Source organism: Malurus melanocephalus, unplaced genomic scaffold, assembly GCF_030028575.1.
Source record: "Malurus melanocephalus ecotype Western Australia unplaced genomic scaffold, MMel_1.1 scaffold_96, whole genome shotgun sequence".
Lineage (NCBI taxonomy): Eukaryota > Metazoa > Chordata > Aves > Passeriformes > Maluridae > Malurus > Malurus melanocephalus.
Genome location: NW_026623328.1, coordinates 82,265 through 109,216, shown reverse-complemented (window position 1 = coordinate 109,216; position 26,952 = coordinate 82,265). Strand labels below are relative to the sequence as shown.

Below are 26,952 nucleotides of genomic sequence, written 5' to 3'. Positions count from 1 at the left end.
GCAGATCTCAGCCTGGGCTGTGCACAGTGTTGTGCTGCCTACAGAGTGGGGAAGGGGCTACTTCTTCTTTGGGTATTGGCCTGTTGTGCCTCCATTAGGATTGACAAGCAGGTCATGATTTGGGCTGCTGCATTTTTGCATTTAAGGTATCCTTATGAGAGGAAAAGAGCTTCTAGGAGTTCTTTGTTCCTGTCAGGAACAGAAACGGCTACAGCACTGGTTATGGTACATGGCAATTGGGGTGAGGTTCTGGGAACTGAGCACAGTCAATGAGATGATAGGAAACATCCAATAAATAGGATTGAGTAAAATTCACAGCCCCTTTTGCTCAGATAATCACAAGTGACCAGACAGCTCTGTCTTCTGATTTTGTTATTCTTTCTTCTACTACTTCTCTGTTACTGGCTATAAATATTCTAATGCTGCTAAATTAGCTATTCTGAGTGGTACAGTAAGAACCTGACCTTGTCAAGCATTGCATGTACTAGACAGGAAAGAACTGAACAAGATTGCCTCTGTTCTGTTAAATCTAAATAATTTTTCTACTTACCTTTCTCAGTCTCTTCAGTTCAAAATCAGGAAACATTTGAAGGAGCACAAGATGAAAGAAGGTCACCTGAAAAACCTTAGAGTTGCTTCTTTTTAGTGGGAGGACCAGGCATTCTGTCTGTCTTCATTACATTGTCGTGGTGAAGAAGCATTTACAGGGAAGCAAGTCACAGCCTGTCTGTTTAAATTGTCGCTGTCAATTAGAGGAGGCCCACACAATTTTAGTTTCCCRATGCTTGCATCCCTGTGTGCTGTGGTTTTCATATGGTTATGTCTCACCAGTTCCTCAGTTGCCTGTAAGGAAGAACTTTTCCCTGTCTTAAGAGGTGAGAAAGACATTGAGAAATGTCACTCAGGTAAGAGGCTTATACTAAAGGTGCTCATTTGCTCATGCCCAGAGCTGAAGGATGAGATGAAGGCGCTTAGAAATGCATTGTATGAATATTCAGGATCATTTCTGTAAGCCCATTATGAAAGCACACAATTCCAGAAGGCAAAACCCTTTAACTCCAGTCCTTGTTCTGGTTTTGGTAGGGTGGGGTTTGTTTTGGTCAAATCTTCCTGTGCTAACCACTGGCTGAGCAATAAACCTGCAYTTACTGTACCAGTARATATAGTAGCAGTAAGAGATGTCTYRAAATCCCAGAGCCAGCTTCAGCTTGCCTCTGAGGTTTGTGTGATTTCAGCAGATTATTTCATTTTTGTAATTGTGATTCTAGAAGATACCCTAGCTCTAAACATGTGTTGCTTGATCCTTTCTGGCAGCCCAGTGCCCACAGCAGAGCTGTACCTGCCAGAATTGCTTTCTGTTGAGATCCTCACCCTTACATTTCACACAAGGATTGGGCATTGGGCACAGCTGGCTTTTGCAGTGCTGGATGTCAGAACTTCAGCTGAGCTGGAGGCCCCAGCACTGCTCCTGCCAAAGCTTYGGTGTTAGACAGGCTCAGCACATCCTGCTGCCCAGCCTGCAGGGACTGCTGTGCTCAAGCTGACACTAAAGATGGAGTTGAAGTCAGGGAGAAGGGGATCACGCAGTAAAGCTTGTAAAGGCAAATAGCTCATGCTGAGTGTTGGCAAAAGCAATCTCACAAACGGTGATGAAGTGACTGTGGTGGTAAAAGCTGACTTTCACACCCCTAATTAGCTGCTGTCAAARCTCATTCAAGACAGCAATTCAGCTGTGCAGTCTTGGATCAGCTAGTCTGTGGGGGAAGGAGGAGAGTCAAACATCCACAGATGATTTCTAATGGATAGGAAAAACAGTGTAGAGCCCTAAGTGTTGTTTGTCTGCCACATGTGCTCCACCAGTGATGGAGGATGGCTGGRTTGGGAGTGAGGGCATTGTCAAATGGGGTTCTGTAAAGGAAAATATTCACCCTTCTCCTCTGACAGGTGATTAACCCTGTGACAGAGAACACAGTGTGCCCAAGAAATTGTTTTACATTTTTAAGATAAAATTTCTGGTTTTTGTTAGTAAAGGTTACAAAACTATCTTGCAGCTTTGTTGCTTATTAACCCAGCTGTCCTTTTAGCAGAATGTTTTGCTGGGGTATTTCCTCTGGTATAATCCAGAGGAATCTGAAACAAAACCATTAGTATGAAATCACTGGTGAAACTGAGAGCTATTCTTAACCCACTGGGAACAYTGAACATTTTCCAAGTTTGCATAAATCCTAAGCACAAATCTAATTCAAAAGTGTGTTTCCTAAGACTTGTCCTAAATAGATCTATTGGAAAGAATCAGCCACATCTAGTAAATGTAGACAAAGAGGTATGGAAACCAGCTGGAATAATTCTGTATGTTACTATTTTTAGCCATCTGTTTTGGAGATATCTTGCTAGGAATGAGTGAGTTGAGGTTGTTTAGGAATGGGACTGGGTGGAAGKTACAGGACAACACACATGTCCAGCTGATAGGAATGATTTATCACCCTTGGAAGTAAGCACAGGAGATGAGCAGAGCACTTGAGAATTGCATTAATATGAACAAAACCAAAGGGAGATTTAATCCATGGGACTTCTGAAAAGTCAAAATGCAGTGTCCTCTCAGGGAAGTTACTGGAAGAAAAACCAATAAAGTGAAAACCAAAGTGCAGGCTTGGACTACCAGTATGGAACTAATCTGCTCCACTTATTTATATTTCCACTCACTGTTTGTGTTGTAAAGAAATACTATTTAAAGACTGAGTACAGCTCATATTTCACTTTTGCTTGATAAGAACTCCTTTTTTCCTAAAGAAAAGCAGTCTTTGTTATGGCTTTGGCCCATAATTTTTGTCAGCCTCAGAATCTTGGAATAATCAATGCTGGCAGAGACCCAGAGATCCCCAGCCCAGCCCCTTGCTGAAAGCAGGGTCAGCTACAGCYGCCTGCTCAGGACCGTGCTCAGCTGGACTTGGAGTATCTTTGAARGATGRRGACTACAACCTCTYTGGGCATCCTGTTTCAGYGCTTCCCCACCCTCAGAGTAAAACAGTGGCTTTTTTCTCTGCTTCCTTCTCCTGTGTCATCTTTTGTTTAAATGCAATTTCCCATGTTTCAGTCTGTGCCCATTTCCTTTTGTTCATTCTGGTTGCTCTGAGAGGAATTTGGCTCMATTTTTGCTTCCTCAAATCACACTRCCATTGTTCCTTTTATTCACTCTCACCTTCCAAACACAGGAGATGACTTTTCTGTGCTTTGCTTATATGTTTTGCTAATACCAGAAATGTAATAATATGTCTCACTCATTTCGGTGGGTTTTTTTTTTTTTGGTTTTTTTTTTTTTTAAGCACTACAAATATCTGTGGTGTAGCCCTGCTTTCATCACATGCAAAGGGAATCTCAGAATGTCCCGAGTGTCAAGTTAAAAACTTTAAACACTCATGCAAGATGCAATGTCAAAAGTAAAAATACAAATGTTAGAAAACTAGGTAAGACTTTAAACCTGAAAAGTACATTGACAAAATAATTTGGCAAGGCTGAAGTCTTGCTTGGTTGATTACCAGTGTACAACAACCTGGGATTCTGTCATGATTCATTTCTCGGCTCATTACACGTAAGTTAACAAGATTCTTGATTGCGTAGGCTGCAGGACTAAAGTCAAAGGATGAAAAGATTTGCAGTATGSAATTCCAAATGCATCACCCAGACTGACATCAGTTTAGAAGTGCAAACAGGAGTTGTTCAGTGTTTTTCTGAAGAAAGATCCTGAACCCTCATTCCGAAACAATCTGCTAGATAAACATGTATTATCATACACGTGATACAGAAATGTCTGAAGAGAAGTTTTTGCCCATAATACATCAGAAGTGTAAATTCTTTTTACCATAGTCTTGAACATACACACATGGTTAAACTAACACGGGCCTGTGCTACCAGAATTTCAGGAAACTACAAATTAAGACATAATAGGATGTAAAGGGAAAGGAGCAATCCATTATACCACACAGAACTTTAGTTCTACGGGTTTTTTCTACACCATGTCCACTTCAACGTCACTGCAATATAAACATTAACAAAATCCACTGACAGAGCAGGACTTGCTCAGGCATATGAAGCAGAAAACATTTAATGAGGAAACTGGTGATATTAAAGTACATCATAAAACACAATTATTGTCCTCCTAATTTAATGAAGCATTGCACCTTCATTGGAGCGAGCAGTTTGTGCAACAGAATAGTTTAGGAAATAAGAGACCTATTTATATCCCCCAGGGGTTTAAAATGGTTCTAGGGGTAAAAACAAAAGAAAAGAGCCAGGCTATAATGATGTCAAGCTAACTGTTCAGGTGAGGAAAGCTTTTGGATTTGCTAATACACGATGTGCTTTGACCACATGGAGTTTTTTTTTCCTCCCTTCACCCCATCCAGTTTCTGAGTCTGTCTATACAGGCACCAGTAAGTGTTGTCAATAATGTAACAGAATTCTACTATGTACACGTGAGAGGGAAGCACACAGCCAGACTCTGTCCCTGCTCAGTGTATRTGAAAGCAGATTCATAATTTATGCTGCTGCTGAATAAGTCGAGGCACTAGTGCATTGCAATGATTAATTTAACAAAGCTTACTTAGAAATGACACCACAAGTGATAGCTAATGGCAGGTTGTTTCATTCTTGGAAGTGCATATTAACTGTTATATTCAAGAAAGAACAAAGGACTGAAATTCTATTTTTCCTAGTCAGTCTGCCAGATAAAATGGCAGGTTGCATATTTCCGAGTTGTCCCACATAATTTTCAGGTGTGTGCCAGCTGCTTGAAGCAGCTTTGRCCTGCAAAGGAGATAGTAACAGCTTCACCCCATACACAGTCAGGGATCAGGATAATGTATAATCAAGGTGAATGCTTATCCCATTCACGAGCCCATGGTGGTTAGAGATAGCACCCAGCCAGGCTGCCTTTACCACCAGGTTTCCTTTGTTTGCTTTGGAATTAACCCTGGGACGCAGTACCCAGCTTCCATGTGCACACTGGACAAATGTTTTGAACACTTTGCAACTGTAACTATGTGCTTGCCAGCCACTTGATGTCATGAGCTGCTGATATTTCTTGGTGCAGCTTGGACTTACCAAACGGGTTCTTGAGGGACGGCTGGCCAAACAGTTTGGTTCATCAGCTCTGCAGTGAACATWCTTCCCAGACTGCCTTTAAACTGTCAGATCACTGGACCTGCCATGAAAATGAATTAACTTGATGTAAAAATACTTTTAACCTGCAATTGACTGTTTTTGTCAGGGAAATTGCCAAATCTTTGTTTCACATGAACAGATATGTGAGTCATTACAATTGAGCATGTTTATTGTACACAGCAGTTCTTTTCAAAACACGCATGTTTAAACAGATGGCTTATGTTGACTATTAATGCAGTTCCTGCAATTAAGTTCAGTCTGAACGAAGTCGACAGAGACYGACATTCTATTGACATCAAAGCTGCTGTATTGCACCTTCTCTCTATGAATGTTCAAATTTGGATCTGCTACTACAGCCTTACTGAAATGTCAACTGTGATAAGTCACGATRTAACTGAAGAGGAGAGATAAGGTAGCTGGCGTCTTGCTAAATGACTTTTTGATGGGGATTTACTACTTTCATATTCATGCTGCTACATTTTAATGGTGAAAGTCCATGTTTGAGAAAATTAATATAAATAAACACAGCAGTAGGAAGAAACTTGTCTCTCTGTATCTATAGATGTGGGGGGCTCAAACCACAGTCAAGTGGACTTTTGCCATACTGGGAACCCAAATGCACAGTGATGATGTGCTCTGCTCACTGTACTGCCCACAAATGCTGCTGTCAGGTTTATGGTCCTGTAGGCAAATGACAGGAAATAAGAATGGCCACATTCCCGGTGAAACCCAAAGCTCTTGTACTGCAGTGTTGTGTTGAGGCAGGATATTGCACCAGTGACTGCCAGAAGAGGATGAGAGCAGCTCAGGTGACACAGCCCAGACCACAGAGCTGAGGTTGCTTTGGGGTTTTCTGATCTGCAGTCCATTTAGCTGTGTTTGAAAGTGCCAAACAGGTTTCTCCTATAGGAATTTTTGCAGAATTTTTGGAATTTATGTAAACATTCATTCCTGCCACAGAATGCTTCATGCTTTAGCTGTGCACTATGTGAAAAAAACCTTCCCTTCTTTTGAACTAGCTGCTATCTTCATTTGATATAATCTGCAGGTATTTCATTGGAAGAAACACTGAGCAATTGTTCCCTAATCACCGTCTTTTGTCCCCAGTGATTTTATAAGTCCATTCTATGATCTGATGTGTTTTGCAGCCTGAGGAATTCTATACTATTTTTATCACTTTTTCTTGTATCAACTCATCAGTATTTTACTTACCTACCTCAGTCATTTCCAGACAAGTCTGCAGCAGGTAATGTGTTGGCCCTGAAGGTGGATTTATGTGGTTGCAATTCAGCAAAGAGGGTATCCAGCCCCCTGTGAAGGGGGGGATCCATGTAGGGGTTGTTGACTGTGGCTTCTGAAGTGACACAGAACAGGTGTAGCTGGGTTTAGTGAAGTAAAGTAACAGGAGCAGTTTAACAAGCATCTCATGTCTATTAGATGCTGCTTACTCTTTTTCCTTCCTTGGTACTTTCCTAAAGCAAATTCCATCTTTACTACSTCTATGTATTGTCCACTTTAATTTAGGAGTGGGAAAACAAACATTCTTCATATGTCTTTAGAAAGAGATGTTTTCAAATGTCCTTYCATTATTCAGTAGAAGCTCTGTAAACATGCATGGCAGTAGCTTTCATACAGCACAGAGCTGTGTAGTAGWTAGGCTGTTTCCATATCTGCCCTAGCAGGGGCTGTGACACACATTCCTGAAAGACCTCCAAGTGTCACTGCATGATGCTGGACAAGGCTGAGGTTGAAGCAGAACAAGGTCCCTTCTRTTTCCAAGGCTGGCACATGTTCAGCATTGCAGGGCTGGCACTGCCCAGCAGTGAAACCGCCTCCATGCTGGAACACCACCGTCTGTTGGAGCAGAGCGCTCGTTTGCAGTCACCCTCATGCAAAAACTCAATAATCTAATTAAATCTGAACATTGATACATGCAATCTAAACTGCAAATAATTATCATTCTTTTGGTGGAATTCATTGTTGGAATTAAAAAAAACCCTACCGTATTTCTGGGAAAGCCTTATGAAAGCTCTCTAAGGAACAACAGGCAATGCTTAAATCTGTTCTGACTTGTTTTTTTATTAGATTTAACAAAATTTACACCACATGAAGAAGAGGGACAGCTATATACCTCATTACATAAATTCTGACCTTTCATTTCAGTGAATATATTGTAAAGGAAATTAACTTTATGGAGTTATTATTTCAACAGTCTCAGGTAGTAATCTGTAAAAATCAAACAAACCCCCAAAACACTGACACCACAACCAACACCAGCCACAAAAAACCCCTCCACAATCCCCYAAACTCTCCAAAAATCTAACACAAAGAGCACTTCATCTTAAACCTGTGAAATATCCTGGCAATAGTAGATTTTCCTCTCTAAAAAGCTCTGGTTAGCATTTTAGCTGACCCAGAGMTCTAGCAAGAAAGTCTCAAACCCAAAGGGAGACCAGCCTGGATCCTTCTCCAACAAGATGTAACTACAGCAACCACGAGGCACAGCTATTTGTCTTTACAGAAAGAGAGAAGCAAAGTTGTGCTGTAGCTTGATTAAATATTTGTGAAGCTGATTTAACATCCTTTCACCAGGTGAACGTAYCATGCTCCAAACAGCTGTGTAAAAATAACCTATGAAAACAGATTATTTTTGTAACTTTTATTGAAAAATGGCTCCAGAGGAGTRCAGGTAATGAGCAGGTACCAAAAACATTAGGAAGCTTACAACTGTAGCTTGTAAAGCTGGTTATTTAGGTTGCTTGACACTTCTTGTCATTAGAGCTGAATTTCATCATTGGTAGCATTGTCAACTCACATGTTTTTGGTCTCATGTTTTCTAGCCTGGATGTTAAGCTCAGACTGTATTTTAATGAGAAAATGACTTAATTGTTCTTGTTTCTGATCAAGCTGTGTGTGCATGAACTCTAAAGAGTAATTAAGCCTGATTCAGCCCATGCACGCAAACAGAATCAGACTTTGCCCATCAAAGCTGCTCTGGGCCCAGCACAGAGCTTGTATTTTTTGTGCTTACATTGATCCTGTGCTAGAACATAATGGATGCATGATAAGCAGGAGGAGTGAAGACCAAGAGGAGGGAGGGTTCACCTCAGGGAGCTGGCAGGACATGGCACCATCTGCAGAGGTGGTGGCTGGGGGGGACCAGCCCAGCTGGCCAAGGACTCAGCAGCAAAACAGCTCACACAACTGGGGCTCTCACAGGACAAAAGAGGGAAGAGAGTCAAACCAGCAGAAGAGGTAAAGCAGTGGAGATTTGGGAGGGACTGTAGCTGCATTGGTCAAGGTAAGAAAACCAACAATTGCAGCAGTTTTTCAAGCAGCAGAACCAGTTTATTGGTTTTGAGGATAAAATATCCCAGATTAATAGAACTTATTTTTAGTGTGTGTTTTCTGAAAGTTAAGTTTTAAAACAACCTATTTCAAAAGAATAACATTAACAWGATTGCTACCACCACAGAAAACATCCAGATCTTTGCTGGAGCAGAAGCTTCCCAAGTTATTTCTGAAGGATGTTGTCAGTGGGAAATGGTTGGTTAAAGTGCAGGGGATGATGGGGGAAGGCAGCCTGGGCAGTCACTTTGATCAGAGGAAATCTAATGAACACTGCTGGTTAGCAATGAATGCCTGCAGGTTACATGCATTCATTTAAGAATTTCTCAAATCCAAATTACKGAACAAAATGAAAGAAAAGTGATCACCTTATGGCCACCAGTATTTCTTGAATTTTACTCCCTACTGTGTTAAACAAGTGATATAATTATGCTGGAGCCTTATTTTCAGCTTCCTGTTTTTAAGCTTACTGGCATTTCCTCCTGTCCCAAAAAGGTAAAACTAATTTACTGAGGGATTATAGAGCGGTTAGTTTGTGTTGGTTTAGGCAGCACTTCAGATTCTGTGTGACATTAAAGACTAATCTTTGCTTCCCTYTGGTTTGTGGATAAATGCAACAAACTTTCCACAGTCACAGGTAAATAAGGATCTTTGCAAATAAAGCAAGAAGAGTACTCCTCCTTGAAAAGTTGTTTCACACTTCAAAACAGCAGCTATCATTRTGACCTTSTGTCTGCTGAGCATCAGTGGGATTYCTGGTCTGTGYTTCCATGTTCTGTGCTGCCAACTATGAGGAGCAGAGGTCTTCTTGGCAGTGGCCCTGATAAACTGGTAGGCCATAWAGCTTGATACTGGGATAGAAGTAGATGAGAATGATGATGTTTATTTTGTTGTTTGGTTTCCTCCCCCAACATTTGCTGCAAGTGAACAGATTTTGCTTTTTCCATCCAGTGGCAATCTGTCTGCATGTAACAAAGCACCAACAGGTTTTTCATTGCTTGAGTGCAGAGTATGAACCAGCACTCAGGGAAAGACATCTTTTGAGGCATCCTGGCCATGCTGGAAGCTGTGGCAMAGTGGCGTTGTCCTCTTTCTTCTCTGTCATTTGGCTTTGGCAACTGAGTGTAGAAAGAGGTGGTGCAAGCAGGACACACACACCTTTAAATTACAAAGCAATTCTTTGTTGCCTGATGCACATAGTTGAGAACGACAAGTTCCCAGGCTAAGGAGAGCTGGCAGGGACCTGACAGTGACAGGGGAAAACCAGTGCTCTCTTGTTCCCTGGTACAGGCTCACCCTCAGAGYTGCCATCCTTAAATCCCTGTTTTTGATTTAGGGCTTTATGCTTTTCCAGGAAGTGACATTCTTCATCTCAACAATGTTGCCTCTGTCTGGAAAGTTATCTTTCTCATTTTGTCCAGCCCCAGCTGACATATGGTCTCACAGCTGTTGCTCACAATTGGGCGGTTTTCTCGGAAGTCTGAGTGAGGGTTATGCTGACTCAAAACAGAGCTTCAGATTACAGAGAGCTGAAACAAAAGGAGGAGGGTAACGGAGGAGGTGCAGCCATGAACTCTGTGTATCTTGTGACTGTATGCTGAGCAGGTTGGCTGGTCTGGGAAATCTGGCACACACCCCCATTATGTGCTGGCACAGAGCTAAGAGCCCACAGCTTGGACTAGGTAAGACTGTATGGAATCCATTTTGGAGCATCAGCAGTGAAGAACAGAATTAATTWTCTCAATTATCTATTAGCCCTATTCATAAGGATGTAAAAGAGCAACCCTGATACTGGACAGTTCCTGTTTGCATTAGAAAAAGTGTTTTTTCATAAGTATCTTCTGGGAAAGTGTTTGTCCAGCATTCCTGATGGRGCAGAGAACAGAGAATTTTCATGGCTAAGCACTACAGTTCAGGGATAAATTTGAGCACACAGTGAAGAAAAGGCAACCAGAGGATGTTACAAGACTATTAAGGATTGATGAGCGTGTAAGAAGTCTATGCCAAATATTTCAAACTCTAATCTTATGTTATAAAAATTGAAAAGTCTTGAGGTTTGTTTTTGGTTATTTTTTCCTTCTGCATACAATATTTTTTTGTTTCTTTTTTATTGCTAAGTATATGACAGCACTGAAATTCTATGAATTGAAATGCTCTGCTTGAAGTGAGGGCAGATGAAGTAAAATCATCTGTCATAAAACCCAAATGGTGACCATGAAATTATAACAAATGTGAGACTGAGAGACTCAAGCTGCCTGGACRTATTGAGTAAATGCCATGCTGGGACACAAGGCAGGGCAATTGCTTGGTTCATCAAGTAGCCAAAGACCCACAGCATGAGAAATCAGTCCTGACATACTCCTGACCAGTGGGCAAGATACATAACTGTGAATGAATGGTTGTGATCTGCAGTAGAGACCATCATGTGCTCAAATACCAACCTTGGAGGAGGAAAAATATGATTTGCTCCAGTAATACATAAAAGAAGACAAATGAAGAGACTTCTGAAAGGAAATTTAATTTAAGCTGAGCAGACGGGATATAAAGAACTCTTATTAAAGGCTTGCGTGTATGTTCCCCCTATCTAATGTGCTTTCAGAAAGACCAAATCACAAAGAAAGTGATGTGGCTAAACAGGAATGGGAGCCTTGTTAAAGAAAAGAAACCTTAAAAGAAAAAATGAACAGATCCAAATCATAAAAATTGAGAAGAGCATAAGCTCTGGTTTCAGAATTATCTTCCCCCAAGAAGGAAGCACTAACAACTAAGCTGTCTCGCTAGCCAAGCTTTTCTATTATTCTCCTGTAAAATATGTTCACTTGTCCTCTGATAATGCTAGTAGATATATTTGAATTCATCTTTCTTTACAAGAGTTAACCTATTGTAATGAAAGCCTTTGTTTTTAGAAGTCGTCACTTGTATTTCATGAGAAACTGGCTAAGGTCTGTTACATATAAAGGCATAATCAAGTTCTGTGTGCTTTTCTGTATTTCATTATTTTAAACGGTAAGGGTAAATATTATAGCATCATAGAAGCACATCACATAGGGCCAACTACTATAAACTTAAAATGAGCAATATTATAAGCAAACCAAAATGACAGTTCAGATTAGATCGTGTGTTCACTACTTTATGAAGTCATAAAGCTAGTACAGTGTGTAATCAAAGTGTGTGCCCAACAAGAWGAAATGCTATTTGTTAATGTTGCATCAGATGTTTGAAACAGGAGTTGTTTCCCTTTGCTGAAGGCCTGTCTGTTAGAGAGCACTTCAGCARCCTGGGATTGCCAGGGCCTGGGTTTGCTGGACGAAGGGCATTGCCTGCAAGAGAGGATAAAGCCTCTTTAGCCAGGCTTAAGGAGCCACAGAGATCTAAGCAGGCCCTCTGCCATTTTCTGGTTCAACACTTTCTCCTGAAAATCTCATTGCAGTTGCAGAGCTATTGTTTACCCTCCTTCATTATTTGCTTTCTTTACCCATATGAGCACAAAGCTTGCCAAGGGTTTTGCATAAAGGTTCATTTCTGCACCAGCCCCAGGACTAACAACAGTAGGTCAATATGGCCAACTTTCAGATCACTCTGTTTTGATCTCAATTTAAACAACAGGATTATGAGCTGARGTTTGCTTTTCAGCTAATTATGGATTGTCTCTACATGCCAGTACTGTCTGATCTTCTGCACTGTCTGACAGATTAATCGTGCACTTTGGACACAATCCAAAGGACCCTCTTCAAGAGGGAAATCTTAAAAGTTACATCCTCTTCAGAGCTAGTATTCAYTCCCCTATGCTACAAATGAAAATCTCAGAATAGAATCCAGCTATCTATTTTAGGTTAGGGAACTGCAAACATTCTTTTTTTAATTTTTAGTTATCTGAGAACACACAATAATTTATGTGCCAAATGTATTTTTCAAGATTATTCTTCTGTGTCCACCAAAGTTTTCAAGGTTCTGTGTARTCTAAACACATTTTCTTTCATAAAAAAAAGTAAAAATCTTAAAATTCTGTCGATGTATTTAAGTTGTCATGTATTGTCTTTACAGTACATAAATAGTTGTATTTTGGAGTCTGATCTATTTAAATCCCAGTCTAACATTCTATGGTTACATATTCTTTATGCTTCTTACATGTTCAGTAAAGCTAGTGTTATACAAAATACTTTGTTAGTGAAAAAATGTATTTCTATACAGCTCATTAGTATTAACTGTAGAAGACAAAAATTGGAAATAACTTCTTTTTCCAATCACAGCCTGAAAAACTCCTATATGATAGAACTGACTGATGCTTTTATTAATTATGATATGCTTTTATCCTTTCCTGACTACACTGATTCCCAGAAAGAGTGGTGCTTCTGCACACAGTTTAACTCCTTTGTAAACACACCCATCTGCTCAGTGTTTTCCTTCCTGCATAACTTTTACCTCAGTGGTAAAAGCAGCTGACTGAGGGCATTAGGCAAGACATACATCTGTTCCTGCAGATTGTCTTGTTAAARTGAAATGGGAAATCAGGCGATGGTGATTGTCTCAGATGATCCTGACAAATGCCAGCTAAAGTTCAGGGATGTGGGTTACAGGACACTTCAGTGACTRTACCTCAAATGCTTAAGTGTCAAAGAACAATCTTTTTTTGGTTTTTTTTTTTTTTGCTTCTTGACATCTATGCCTTGGAGAGCATTATAATTTAAAGTGGCTCTCCTCAAACTGTATATTCTCAAAGTCAATAAAATTTGATGTGATTATTGGCCAAACTGCTGCGTCATGAAGATCCCTGACTTCAAACATTTTTCTTGGCCTCAAGAGAAGTAGCATCATCTTCAGATTTGACCATTTTAATAGCAAAGTGCACACAGAGTGTTGCTATGGAGTTTAGAACAGTGGAARGATAGTTTCCAACTCTGATAGAGTCTGGAGGTGTGCTCCTTTCATGCTGATTGCAAGTTTCAGAAGTAGACTGCCAGCAAAATTCAGCTCACCAAAGATAAGACTGACTGGCTCTGTACTTCRTACACAAAAATCTCATGCTCCCAGTTTTATTCCATGGAATTTTCCAAGAGCAGCTCACTATCAGCTTCACAGGTCCCAGAGCCTCTGCAGGGGAGAAATCTCACTGCAGACCAGACAATTTCAACAACACAGTCAGAGTTCCCACGTTTTTCTTGTGCTGCTATACTAAAATGCTAATACAAAATCTGCTCTGCTGGTTGCTGTAATGGCAAATGTTTGTTGTGCTCCCTGCTCTCATGAAGTGAGCATAGACAAACTCCATGGATTATGTGTTTTGTGGGGAATTGTACCCTTAGACATGCTCAGCTGCATTGATCCTCATAGGAGAGTGAGTACACCAGAGAGATTGCCAGTTTGCAAGCTGAATTTTGCTTGGAGGCTGTGCATCTCCACACTGACTTTAGCTTCTCCCAGAGGATCAGGAGATATCTTCCATTTTTGGAGGGTCTTGATTTTTAAAGTGAAGATTGACTGTACTGTTATTATTAATTTTATCTCTGTRTTGATTTTATCCTGTGCATTTTAGAGGAGAGAAAATAAAAATTGAAATGGCCCAGACTGTCTGCAGGAGAAATGCTTCATRTTGGGACAAAACACCTGGGTATCTACCCAGGACAGAATCTGGTATATAAGGGTGAATAGATTGAATAAGAGCAGCAGGCAYAGGCAGGCTACAAGATATGCTGGASACTGCTATTTAGAGGTGCCAGCTGGATCAAAAACAATAAGTTTGGTATTTTAAAGGATTTTTACACTGAGATTAAACTAAAGAAATTTTGAACATGAGTGGTTTCTGATCTAGCCGTGGAATCCAGATGGATCTCTGTGTCCATGCAGTTAACCCCTTTATGCTACCAGGATTTGGTATAATGTGTAAGGTAACAGGCAACTTGATATGTRTCTGTTGTTCAGAATTAGTACTTTGCATTCTTTAATGCATAAACCAAGAGATTTGTCATGCAAATAATCTGATTTGCATAGACAACTGTGGCACAGCATGGGAGTGCCTAATTCAGGTACATGTTTATTATTTAACAGAGTAGTTCTTTGTTATAGTAACAYCAAAAAAAGTACATATGGTTCACTGCTGTCAAAAATAAAGATGTAGAAACATGGTAAGCAGAGGCTCCTAATACCTTTCTCAGCTGCCATGTACAACCTTTCACCTAAAAAASCCAGTGACCTGTAAAAGGTAGTTGTTGAGCTATTATTTTATTAGGTATTATTAAATAGCTTCCTCCTGATAAGGGACAGCTTACAATATGTACAGCAACTTAAAATGCAATTTGTATCCATAGGCTTCAGCATTTTCAAATCACGTATGCTGACTGTGCAGAGGGTTAATGTTTCATGAGAAAGGCAAGCTTCTGAAATCAGGCTAATCTATAAATAGCTTCATTATTGAATGTTGGCATTTAGRGCCATGGAATATGCAGAGAGAATTAAGGGTTTAATTCTAGACATATAGTCTAGGCCAGGTTGCCTTTATTGCTTTCTAAGCAGCATGCAAGAGGCTGTGGAGACAATCCACTTTGTACCTAAGAGGTCACAAAGACTGGGATACAGCTAGAACAGAACTGTCAAAAAATCAACCTGAGTAGGAGGCTGCCAAAGARCTTGATTCTTTGGCATTTCTTCCTCTCTGTTTTTATGGAAAGCTTTTTATTAATAAAATATCAAGTGAAGGACAAGGAAAAGGAAGTGGCACTAATTTGTAGGAGAGCTGTACCAAACAAGGAGCCTTTCTGCTGAGRAGGTGACCATGACACTCCAGTGCTGCTTTCTCATTTGGCACAGCTGTATTGCAGCATTGAAAACATGGGTTTAGAACAATCTGAGTGTCAAACTTGACATCTACTACCATGTTATGGACTATCACTAGTAAAGTTTCCAATGGAAGTGAAGTCAGAATTTCACCAGAGCAGTATCAATATTTACATGAATCTCCTATTTGGGAGGTGGCAGTATTGCACTGTTGCATTGCCTGTGGGGAAGTTGCAACTCTTGGCTACAGCTTTAAGTATCTGAATGTTAGAAAAAGCCAAATACTAAAGTTTCAGGGAAGATTGGAAGGCCAAATATAAGAGTGACATTTGAGGCAGACTTTTCTTCTTAAAATCAGGCTTGAGCTGCTCAGTATCTCTAATCAGTTGGCAGAAACTAAAGAATACAGATTTTAAAGGCAGATATTACATGTTTGAATTCAAATACAATATTCAAATATATGTTGTGAGCTTCTAGTGTCTCACTTGTGGCATAACTGATAACTTGGCACTTAGACWTGGCTACATACATCTCATGTGAGAATCCTGGTATAATAAATACCCAGATTATGCATATAAAACAATAAAGTTGGAATGGTAAGTGTACTTATCTTCAATTGAAATACAATAAACTCTGAATTTAGATAAGCTTTAAAAACACCATTCAAAAAATAGTTCCTCATATGAAAGTTAGTTTCAACAATTAYGTGGCAATATTTTTCTGCAATGAGAGATTCCAGTAATCCCCAGCCTTTGCAGTCTTGCTGAGGTGTGTGGAAAGATGTATCCCCAAACCCAGCAACTTACCCTCTCCTGAGCGTGGCCTTGCAGGGTCTGCAGAAGATGTGACCCACTGGGGAGAAGCCTGCATGAGTTCAGCTTTGAATAGTAGATTTTGCATCCCTTGAAGCACCCAGCCAGTGCATAAGAGGGTGAAGAAAAAAAAGAACATATTTGCATTAAAAAGCTGTTCAGAAGATTCTATAATTCTCTCATTTATGACTTAGCTGGTTATGGTGGAGGAATGTTTCAAAGTCCAAGTGAATGTGCAAAGAACTGAAATTTTTAGGAAGGGAAATGTCTTGGCTTTGGATTATTAGATGTTTATGTGTGCTTTCACAACAAATAAGTTCAAGTTCTTATCCATGAATGAAATTACACTTATAATTTAAAAGCAAATGTGTTTGGTCCAGACTAGACTATTATTGCTTCCTTCCCCACTTAAAGGCAGCATATTCATTCAAATAAGCACTTTTTAATTTCAACCCATTTTCCACATAACTAGTTGTTTTTTCATCTTCTCAGCAAATCACTGAAGCAAAAAGCTACGACTCTCAGAAATTCTGTCAAATAAAGTCCTCACAAAAAATTAAGTTAGATCGTTCTTATGATAGGACTTAGCTGTTTTTTGAAGATTTCCCATCTCAGGAAAAATATAGCAATGCAATTTTTATTCCAAACCTCAGTTCGTATGACAAGCATGTGACCAATTCTGATAAGATAGAYTAAGCCTCTTGGCTTAGAAAATTCATGCAGAAATGCAGATTCTATTATAAATCTCTTAGATGCAGATAAGTTGCAGTAGAAAAAGGAAATGRTTCTTCAAACTCTCTTGAAAACCACCTGTCACCATCAGATTGGCCATGGAGCTGTCCTCATCTGTGGAAACAACATTATTTCATACCACGTGATATTTACACTTCGCTGTCCTTGTTTTTTCTGATCACATGAAAGCTGTAAAGATCTTTGGGCCTAGGCTTTCAATGAAAACCAGTGGGAATTCCACTTTTTTAAATCTAGATTTCTCTGAAAAGTTGTTTATAGAAGCCATTGGGGATAATTTAATGCAAGATTTGTCTTGGAGGATAATAGGTGGACATTTATTTATTTACTTAGAAACAGATGTGGCATTTTTATAGGGGGCAAAGATAATAATTGTGTTAGGATTTAGACAATGTATCTGGATTAAAATTATTCTGAGAAACAGAACTGGGGTTTCTGCAGGTGACTGAAGTTATTTTTATGAATAAGACAGGCTTCCATTTGCATATAATTTAATTCTTACATATTTGTGCATGGCAAACCTTTTATATTTTATTGTTTGAACACAGAGAGAAAGGACACGCAGTGAAATAGTCACAGCTTTTTGCAGATGTCAGTCCTTCTCCACTGAGAATTGAGACCCTCCAGCTGTCACAAGGGAAAAGAGAAAGCAGATTGCTATGTGTTGGCATCTTCTTAGTCATCAGACACCCTAATATATCTTAATCTGTTGGGTTTGCTTACTGCTAATAAGATTAAGTGTTGCAAAAATTTCTAAGAATTATCCYAATTGTTAGCAGTTTCCTAACTATTCTGCTACTCTACTTCTTGTAATGTAATTTGAGTATTTAGTATTTGACATAATTGTTTAAGCACCTTTTGTTTCCACTTATTGTCTACAAGTGCATTCAGCACTAATGAAATCTCCTGTGTATTACTTAGAAACAAGATAAAAAACAGTGCAAAATGAAGTTACTGTAAAAATTTTAAATCAAAAGATAAATAAAATTAAATCCAGTATCAAATACTACTATTTCTACAGCATASTAAATTTTTCTTTACAAAAGGAAAAATGGCGAAATCATGAACATTGATCTTTTCCATYTGTTAGGTCCAAAAATATGTGCTTTACGTATATAGTTTCTTCTGAGACTGTAGCAATCCAAAATTSTGACAAGGGAAATCCTCAGTAGCTGGAAGGAAGGAAACATCCCTCACAATCAGAGTCGACAAGAAACTGGCTGCTCAGAGAGGCTGTGGCATAACTGGTTTTTGGAGATTTTCAAAAGTTGCCCAAACACTTTTGGCTTTAGGCAACCTRATGTAACTCAACATAAAGTCCTCACATCTCTGTCGACTTTGTGATGAGAGTTGATGCAACATTACCTGGCTGATTTCCCAACTGCTAATAGGCATACATTCTGTTTAGTCAGGTACAGTGGATAAAATTTGCCATCTGCTCACTTGCCAACAGTCAGATGGTAGGAGCTGAGATTTTATAATATTAATGCAGTAAAATAGGAGAAGAAAGCTTGRCTATTGAGCTATCAATCCATGCACYCASCTCAGATTAGCACTAGCACTGCTGTGACAATTATTTATTTATGCTTGCAAGATTTTGTAACAGGCAACTCTAAACAAATATTTGTTGTTACAATTATTCATAAAACTGAAGCTTTAACTGATACTTTCAATGCAGATTTCTTGTCTTTTTTTAGGCTTCATATTATTGGTAAAGGTTTCCCTAAGAAGTTTGATTAAGTCTTGTCACATAAAATAGCAAAGTTAACACAAAGTGTCACAATATTGTATTTATATTTTCTTTTTAGTAAATTAGTGCGGTGATACAATCATCAGATCCTCTTATTTAATAAAGTGCTGCAATAATGTAAAAGAAGCCTTTATACACCAACTTCACCATGTTCTTGATTACTTTCAGCTGAGTAAAACTAATTATTCTATTCATATTTATCAAACCAATCATTAAGAAAAATCAAGCAGAATGCTTGGGGTTTTCCCGASGGTGAATGAACATTATCTGTGTATTCAATGAATGGTAAGCAAATACCAATATTTCTGTTTGTCCTGGATCTGTTCTCCTAGATACAGAATTCAGACGTCACGTAACTGTGGATGAGGGGGKTTTGGGGTTGTTTCCCTCCCCTCCAGCCCATTTTGGACTGTTTACCTTTCTCATTGATAACACACGAGGAATGGTACCTACCAACAGACACAGCTGCATTAATGTCATTTTGGAGTGGTATCCTATCAGCAGGGGTGGCTCAGGATGATTAGAAAAGGATTGTTGGTAATAGAAGTGCAAAAATATGTCTTTATCTTAAAGTAATATTGCAGTACTTAACCACACAWATGTTTGATAAAATACCTGTTTAAACTGCCATGTTTACAGGTTTTCCATTCTTAATTMTGTTTAATTTTCCTTTTACTTCTAAAATCTATGTAGGATTTCCTGAAATTGAATATCTGACACAAATGTGACTGGCTGGTATTCTTYTCCAAATCAAATTCCTTCAGGAGCAATTTTTTGTTTCACTTCATCATACACTCGTGTTTGCTARGAAAAACRGTTGGYTGGAAAGGACCTTTAAGATAGAGTCAAACCTTTTGGCTTGCTTTGCCCAGGCCASCACTAAACCATTTCCTAAGAGCCCCATCTACAGGTCTTTTGAATACCTCCAGGAATACTCTACCACTTCCCTGAGCAGCCTATTCCAATGCTTGATAACCCTGTGGTGAAGAAATTTTTTCCTAATATCCAACCAAGACCTTCCCTGGGGCAATTTGAGGCCATTTCCTCAAGCAAAATGATTTGATAAATTTACAGAGTTCTTTAAATTCTTTAGAACAACACTTTAGCCAATCAGGATATTATTTAACCACATACAAATTTTTTTTTTGTTTTCGACACCCTTTATAGTTGTGATTAACTTTTTTTCGTTTTTTTTTTTCTGTACAGAAATTATGACCATTAAGAAAAATGAAGTAGAAAATGGATATATCATCCTGGTTATGTTGTATAATTGTTATAGAGAAAATTTACTGCCATTGATTTGCACAATCATTCTTAAATTGACTTAAACTAAGTGYATGAACTGCCCCTGATTAGCCAGTACTTTTGCTTAAGCTTTGCTTACTCAGCTCTGGCTTGTATATACAGAAATTAAAATCTTTCAAARCTTCATTTTAAAAAATCACAAATGAAAATTCATTACCTAATAGAATGGCAGTAGGAGCTCTCTTTACAATTTTCTGATATGTTTTTTTTTTCCATTGTGTCTTCCTTATGATGGGAACAGCCAATACTGCAAAAAAAAAACCCAAAACAATCAACACTCTACAAAAAAGAGTAAACAAATAAAYTGAACATAAAGGCAGGCATATATATATGTGTATATATATCCATGTACAGTAATGAGGTACAAGTGCAGCACTTGCCTCCTAACACTGTGTGAAAAGGTGGTAAAACCTTTTGTGCTGTTTGGTTGCTCTGGACTGCACTCTGTGGTTTTACCACGTATGGTTTGAAAATGCATTTGACACATGGATTTGGATGAGGGTGAGTGTTCACAATTCAAATAAAATCAAAAGTGTTCSTAGCAAAGCTCTCTGGCTTTACGTTAACTGCAGCAAGAGGGAGCTTGCAAGCCTGAAATACAGGCTGTAACAGAACCAGAGTACTAACAACTGATGGACCTTTCCTTAGCCAAATTTAAATCGTTTCCTTCAGCTATTTGTGGTTTTGTAACATCTTGCACTAAGCTCCACAATGTGTTTGATTGCTGTTTAAAGCAATATTTGTCTCACTGTGATCATATTTATGTGGTGTTGATGTATTTTCACTTTTGAGTTGAATCCTATTGCTAATATTGATTTCTGCTCTCTGGAATACATTTTAAGGCTGAATTTGCTATTTTGAGCTACCAAGTGCTGTGCTTCCATGAATAACTGAGCTCCTATGAACTCAGAATGACTTTACAGAACCAGTTTGAGATCAGTACCCCGAGATTTAAAGATTTGTTCCAGGGTTGACATTGCTACCTGCAGGTTCACCACACAGAGCAGCATATTCTTACCTACTTTCTCTACAGTGCTRTTACTTCTAAAGAATCTAGAATTTTTAATTTTTTCTCACTTGTGCCCCTTCCTCTGTGAGCTTCCTGAACTGCTGGGTTAACAGTTTGAATAATTTAATTAATAGTTTTAAAATAATAAATACTTTTCTTAGGCACTGCAAGCACAAGCTAAGTTCTGTCAGTCCCAGGGGAGCTAACGTGAACAATTCGCCCTGGGCCGGCATCAGCACGGGCAGGGCCCCAAACGCGCCCCGCGGCTCCACACGGGGAACGGGCGGTAMCTGAGCGGCTTTCGGCGGGAACCGCCTGAGGGAACTGAAGGGGCCCCGGCCGGGCGCCTTCCCCACAGCCCCCCGGCCTGCAGCCCAACCCACACGGCTCCCCGGGGCTGCGGAGGAGCGGGGGCGCGGTGTGGGATGGTGTCGGGGCCGGGACGGTGCCCGTGGGTGAGGAGCCGGGACGCGGGGGCGTGACGGTGCCCGTGGGTGAGGAGCCGGGGCGCGGTGCCGGGATGGTGCCGGTGCCGGGACAGTGCCCGTGGATGAGGAGCCGGGGCGCGGTGCCGGGATGGTGCCCGTGGGTGAGGAGCCGGGGCGCGGCGCCCTGAGGGTGCCCGTGGATGAGGAGCCGGGGCGCGGTGCCGGTGTCAAGTCGGTGGTGTTATCAGGACGGTGCCCGCGGCTGCTCCTCCCTCACGCGGTCTCTTCACTCCGCGAAGCGCCGGGGCAGCCGCGCCTGCGGCCATGGTGCAGTAGCGGTTCACGCGCCACAAGGGAGCGCCATGTACCGCCGCGCCRGCCCCGCCCCGCGCGCTCGTTCGGCCCCGCGTTTCGAGGGGCAGCGGCCGGCCCGGGATTGCCCGTGTCGGCCCGGGGTCTGTCCGTGCCCGGCATCACCGCCCCTCCGCCGCTCCGAGCCCTCCCCACGCCCCCCGCCCCCGCACCCCGCCAGGCGCTGGCCCACGCCCCGCCCCGTCAGCTGACTGCCGGGGGTGCGTCCGCGCTGGGTCACGCCGCGCTCGCTGCGCTCACCGCCCCCTCCCCTGCGCTCCGCTCCCCTCCCAGCCGGCAGCCACGGCTGCGGGGCCGCCTACGCCATGGTGCTGGAGTCAGTGGTGGCGGATCTGCTGAACCGCTTCCTGGGCGACTATGTGGAGAACCTGAACAAGTCTCAGCTCAAGCTGGGCATATGGGGGGGTAAGGAGCCCCTTCCCTCTGCCGCCCCTCGTCCGCCGGAGTCACCGGGGACGGGCAGCGGGTCTGGCTGACTGCGGTTCCCTTGTGCGGGGCTCGAGGGCTGTGGGACCGCCGACCCCTCTGAGGGCGGGCGGTGGGTTTGCGGCCCCTTGTGAGCAGCGGGCGAGTTCCGGGGCCGCGGCCCTCCGTGAGGGCGGTCGCTGTGTGGCCCTCCGTGAGGCCGGCCGGTCAGTGTGGCCGCAGACAGCCCCGCTCCCGTGGGGGCCGTCGGTCCCTGTGTGCCCGTGGTCTGTGGCACTCCGTTCCTCGGGTCGGTCTGTGGGGCGGGGGCACGGGCGCACGGCGCTGGCCTCGCAGGGCTCCGAGGACGGAAACCGCCGACATCGATAAGCCCGCTGTTTTTCTCGTATTCCTTGTCTCGGGTGCTGGGTGGAAGCACGAGGGTGCTGTTGGGTGTGTGGGCGGGCTCATGGCGCAGTGCCCCGGGCGGCGGGAGCGCTGGGTGCCGGTGCMGCTGATGAGGTGCGTGGAGAGCCGWGCCTTTCAGTTATCGGTGTAAATAATGCGTGCGAAACACTGGAGAGTGCAATAACGTGGGGGGCCTGTTCTCGGGGAATGTATCAAAACACTTCAGTTCGTTACCCTGTAGTYATGCAAAAAGCCAGCTGAAGTACTGCCTAGAGAATCTGTCTCGTTTAGGGTGCCTTCCATAGGTAGGTCATCACCTTTTTTTTACTCGTCGTGGTTGTACGCGTTTTAACATTTATACAATATTAATACCTATACTTCAAATGGAATATAGCTCTAAGGAATCTGGCATTAAAGCATTAAGAGGTAAATTATATGGGCTTTCCTCAGATATAATTCTGTGTTTCATTTAGAAATCCAATTATGTTGCTTACGTCAGGAAAAGTTAATGTGTTTGTGAAAATAGGCAAGTATTTTTTGTGGCTCTRTGGTTCATGATTTTTCTATTATGTGAAATCATGAAAAACGGCACCATTTTCCAAGTCTACCCTATGTTGATAGAACTATCGTTGTCATTCACAACTAAGTGAATAATAAGAAAGACTTCCTATTATTGTGGGTGTATTCAATAGAGTAAAAACTTGGAGGTATCTAATTTGGTGATGATTCTGTTATTTCTTCCAGCTGAAATTTTGTCTATAACCTGAATTTAGTGGCTCTGACAAGTTACACAGTTATTGTGCTATTCTGTAACGGTAATAAGATTTCCAGGTTTTATTCATAAGAACTTGGGAGGGTTGTGGTTGTGTTCCTTATCCAATGTAAGTTATACTTGAAGTAATTTTTTCTGTACTTGTCCCTTTCTTCTAAACAGGTAATGTGGCACTTGACAATTTACAGATAAAGGAGAATGCATTAGTAAGTATCCTAATAACTTCAAAATTGTTTTTATGGGTCTAAAGATTGAGYTGTAGGRTAAAATATTGCTTATTGTAGTCTCACAAAAGGATRCACAGTGTCATGTTATACTGGTTAKTGAAAATAAGTTCTGCTTCTAATTTTGCTCATGTTACTGGGACTGAGAAAGTAAAGAAGCTGTGGTTGAAAAATRAGAAGTAATTTGCATTAAGTTCCCATATTCTTGTCTGGAAAAACAAATKACTTGAATGGCTTTCATGTTCTTTAATTTGGGTAGTGAACATCTGTGCTACTGAGAGAATCTCACTCTACTGTTTAATGTGTTTCAAGCTTCCCTAAAGAGAACTGTTACTCTTCTCTGCATTGAAAACACATTGGATCTTCGTATGACCTAATTATTGGCTTCTCTCCATTATTCTAAAGTTTCATGTTTTACTTGCCCATCTTGTCCATCCCTGATAACTTTGTTATGCTTTMCATCTATTGTTACAAAAATCTTCATTATAACATAGATAAGAAAGGAAGTGTTGCTTTGTGTACGCCTTTCCTTCTTTGGGGGCTGATTCAGATTCCAGCAGTTCTGACGTAGAAAAATGCACAATCATGTATGGGACTGACCAGAGCTGAGAGTGTGCCAAGACTTAAGTCAAGAACATGAACCAAGGAGTGGCTCTGAAAGCCTTATAATTGCAATGTGTTAGATTTCCATGCAAAAGTAATTAAAGGAAACTCAGCAGTGAACACCACTTTTAGAGAAGTAGCCTACACTTTCTTGAAAWGGAGGGATCAAAGGAATATGATGTGATCAAATTTTTCTCTTTTTCCCCCCTAGTTTGCTTGTCTGCTGCCATCTGCATTGTTTTTGTTTTCCCTGTAAGGTTTTTCATTACAAAAAGAGTAGCCTTTAATTTCTGTGTGTGAATACAGTACTTTGCAAAGGTAATTTAAATTTATTTATTTGATTTCTACTACTTCCTCTGATTAACACTTTTTTTTTTCAATTTACAGAGTGAACTGGATGTGCCTTTTAGAATAAAAGTTGGTCAGATAGGTAAGTTTTAGTTCCAAAACGAGTATTGAAATGGAAATTCTAATACAAGCTTTACTGTCAGTACTGCCCCGAATTTCTTTTATCAAACTTTCTTAAGTGTAATTATACTTATTGTTGAAACCAGCATAGAAATTCAATTTGACTGCAGTGGATGTTATCTGGCAAGCCCTGTTTGTGTAACTTTACAGATTGGTATGAAAAACACGTCTAAGAGGTTCTTACTGGATGTATGAATGATCAAGGGAGCTGTTTAGTAGTGACAGAATATGTGTTGTTCCTTAAAGGACTTACTAGGACTATGAAGAATTTAAGTTAAATTCCTGGAACTGACAAATATGCCAAATGTTTAGGAACTCTTAGATTTATTTATTTTTAAGTYCTTTTCCTGCTGGTCAACATTGCTTTTTCATATGAAACATTTGTAAAAGATATATATGTGTTGTATTTCCTCTTCTACTTCCTTGGGAAAATAATGAAAATCATGTTCATCCCAGTGAATCGAGCTTCAGTCATGATTTCAGGTTTTGGCTTGAACTATTCTGATTCAAACTGCAACTTTTTGCTTAAAACTGTGGCTTATATTTCCTCTGCAGGTATTTTATCACTTCAAGGGCTTTATAAAATGTTYATGCCCATAGGATTTCTCCTAACCTTCTAAGGTATTTAGGACATCAGGATATARGGCTAGTGCTCTTCAGTGCCTGAGGTGTTCTTCAGACTAAGCACAGTTAAGATTTATGTTTTGATGTAACTGTATCTGCTTTGTTTAGATAAACTTACTCTGAAGATTCCTTGGAAGAATCTCTATGGGGAGGCAGTCGTTGCAACTCTAGAAGGCTTGTATCTTCTGATAGTTCCTGGAGCAAGTATGTAAATTTTTCAGCAACAGTTAAATAAAGGAAGAGAAAAATATCTAAGGCTACCATGTAAATGAGTCTGTAATAGCAAGTAGTTCATGTAAACCACCATTTTTACATTTTGCTCCCTCAGAGAAATTTCTAGACAAATGGTGGCAAGTTAGTAGAAGAAGGGTGGGAGAAAACAGCACCTGTTGCTTTTATRGAGATCCTTGGTTGTATCAATTCCAAGTTCAATTCAACAGCCAAGTTTCCTCTAAAATGTGCTTATCCTGAATCCAGTGTTCTGGCTTGGTTTAGATCTTTAGCCGTTTATCTGCTTATAAATTATAACAGTCAAAGGTAATAATTCCATTAATATTATTTGTAAGGAGAGGGAAGAGGGTCAGAGAAATTTACTGTTTTTCACTGAAATCAGAACCCTGGAATGATGAGAAAACTTGCAAGTTCCTAGAACATCAAATATATGTGTCGTAGAACTTAAAAACCTGTTTTATATTGTACACACCACACTTCAGGGTCTGAATTTCCATTGAAAGATTTTCCTGTGAAGTAATGCATAATTGTGTAAAAACAACAGTTTTGGAGGCTGGCTGCAGTGGTCAGCAATGAAACATAAAATAACCTTTCTCTCAAACAAGGAGAGAAGCATGATGTTGTATATGGTGTGCATGGCTTGATAATGCATTTGTATTGACTTGAGATTTTGGATTAAGGCTGAGATTGTATAACTTGAGATTTTGGATTAAGGCTGTCCCAACTTGACTTACAGGTGTGAAATATGATGCAGAGAAGGAAGAAAAATACTTGCAGGATAATAAACAAAAGGAACTGGCAAGAATTGAGGAAGCCTTGCAGAAAGCAGCAGAAAAAGGTACTGAGTTAATAATGCAAATCTCCATTGGAATTTGAGGACTTTGGCTGTGCTATGAAAGAAAAGTCTTGATTTRTAATTGAYTTAATAAATTTTATTTTTTCAAGTGTCCAGCTAATCTTACTACAGTGCTTTGAAAAGGCTTTTTACTGAAAAGCTTGAAAGAAATGTTATTTGTTGTTTATCATTCATTTATCTGGTCAGCTTTGTGGGAAATAGGAATATGATCATGGGGTGTGTCTTTTTCATTATTTTTTTGGTTGGTGCTTTAGGGGAACAGGATCATATAGAACAGTAGAAAGTGCATTACGTGAGAGTAATGTTATCTTGCTTTAGCATCTTGATAATAGATGTTTAACTGTATGTTTTAGAGGTCCATGTGGTAGGTTGCTCTTTGCTGAAAGGAATTTTTAAGGGCAACGGTAAGGCTTGTAAATTTTCACTGCAATGATAGTGCTTTTGTTTCAGTTTCTGCTATGGTTTTATGACGTGCTGAGTTTGGGCTTGTTTGAGAAATGAGACTCTTGTGAGCAGGAAGTAATTCATGACACAAAAAAGCAATTGAGCATGAGCATAGGAAACTTAAACTTTTGCTTTAAGTCATAAAAAGTGTTRAGCTCTCAGTTATAGGTTAAAATTKATCATTGAARTTCAGTTAACTTGATTTGTGGTCA

The 26,952-nt window shown here is 40.4% G+C and overlaps 1 protein-coding gene and 1 long non-coding RNA gene across 2 annotated transcripts in view; one reads left to right on the top strand and one right to left on the bottom strand.

Moving 5' to 3' along the window:
• Positions 1-11,302: 11,302 nt before the first annotated feature.
• On the bottom strand, positions 11,303-20,140 carry LOC130575019 (uncharacterized). The gene is made up of 3 exons (XR_008965512.1): positions 20,054-20,140; positions 16,086-16,181; positions 11,303-11,828 (listed from the first exon to the last, which is right to left on the bottom strand). It is a non-coding gene; the product is annotated as an uncharacterized LOC130575019 (long non-coding RNA).
• A 1,766-nt stretch (positions 20,141-21,906) lies between these two features.
• The window catches only part of VPS13C (vacuolar protein sorting 13 homolog C), a 74,335-nt gene continuing 69,289 nt past the window's right edge, over positions 21,907-26,952 (top strand). The window contains exons 1-5 of the mRNA XM_057368617.1: positions 21,907-22,110; positions 23,453-23,496; positions 24,505-24,547; positions 25,318-25,413; positions 26,177-26,278. Coding sequence (XP_057224600.1) covers positions 22,011-22,110; positions 23,453-23,496; positions 24,505-24,547; positions 25,318-25,413; positions 26,177-26,278 — 385 coding nt within the window. The 5' untranslated portion in view covers positions 21,907-22,010. The remainder of the gene's footprint in view (positions 22,111-23,452; positions 23,497-24,504; positions 24,548-25,317; positions 25,414-26,176; positions 26,279-26,952) is intronic.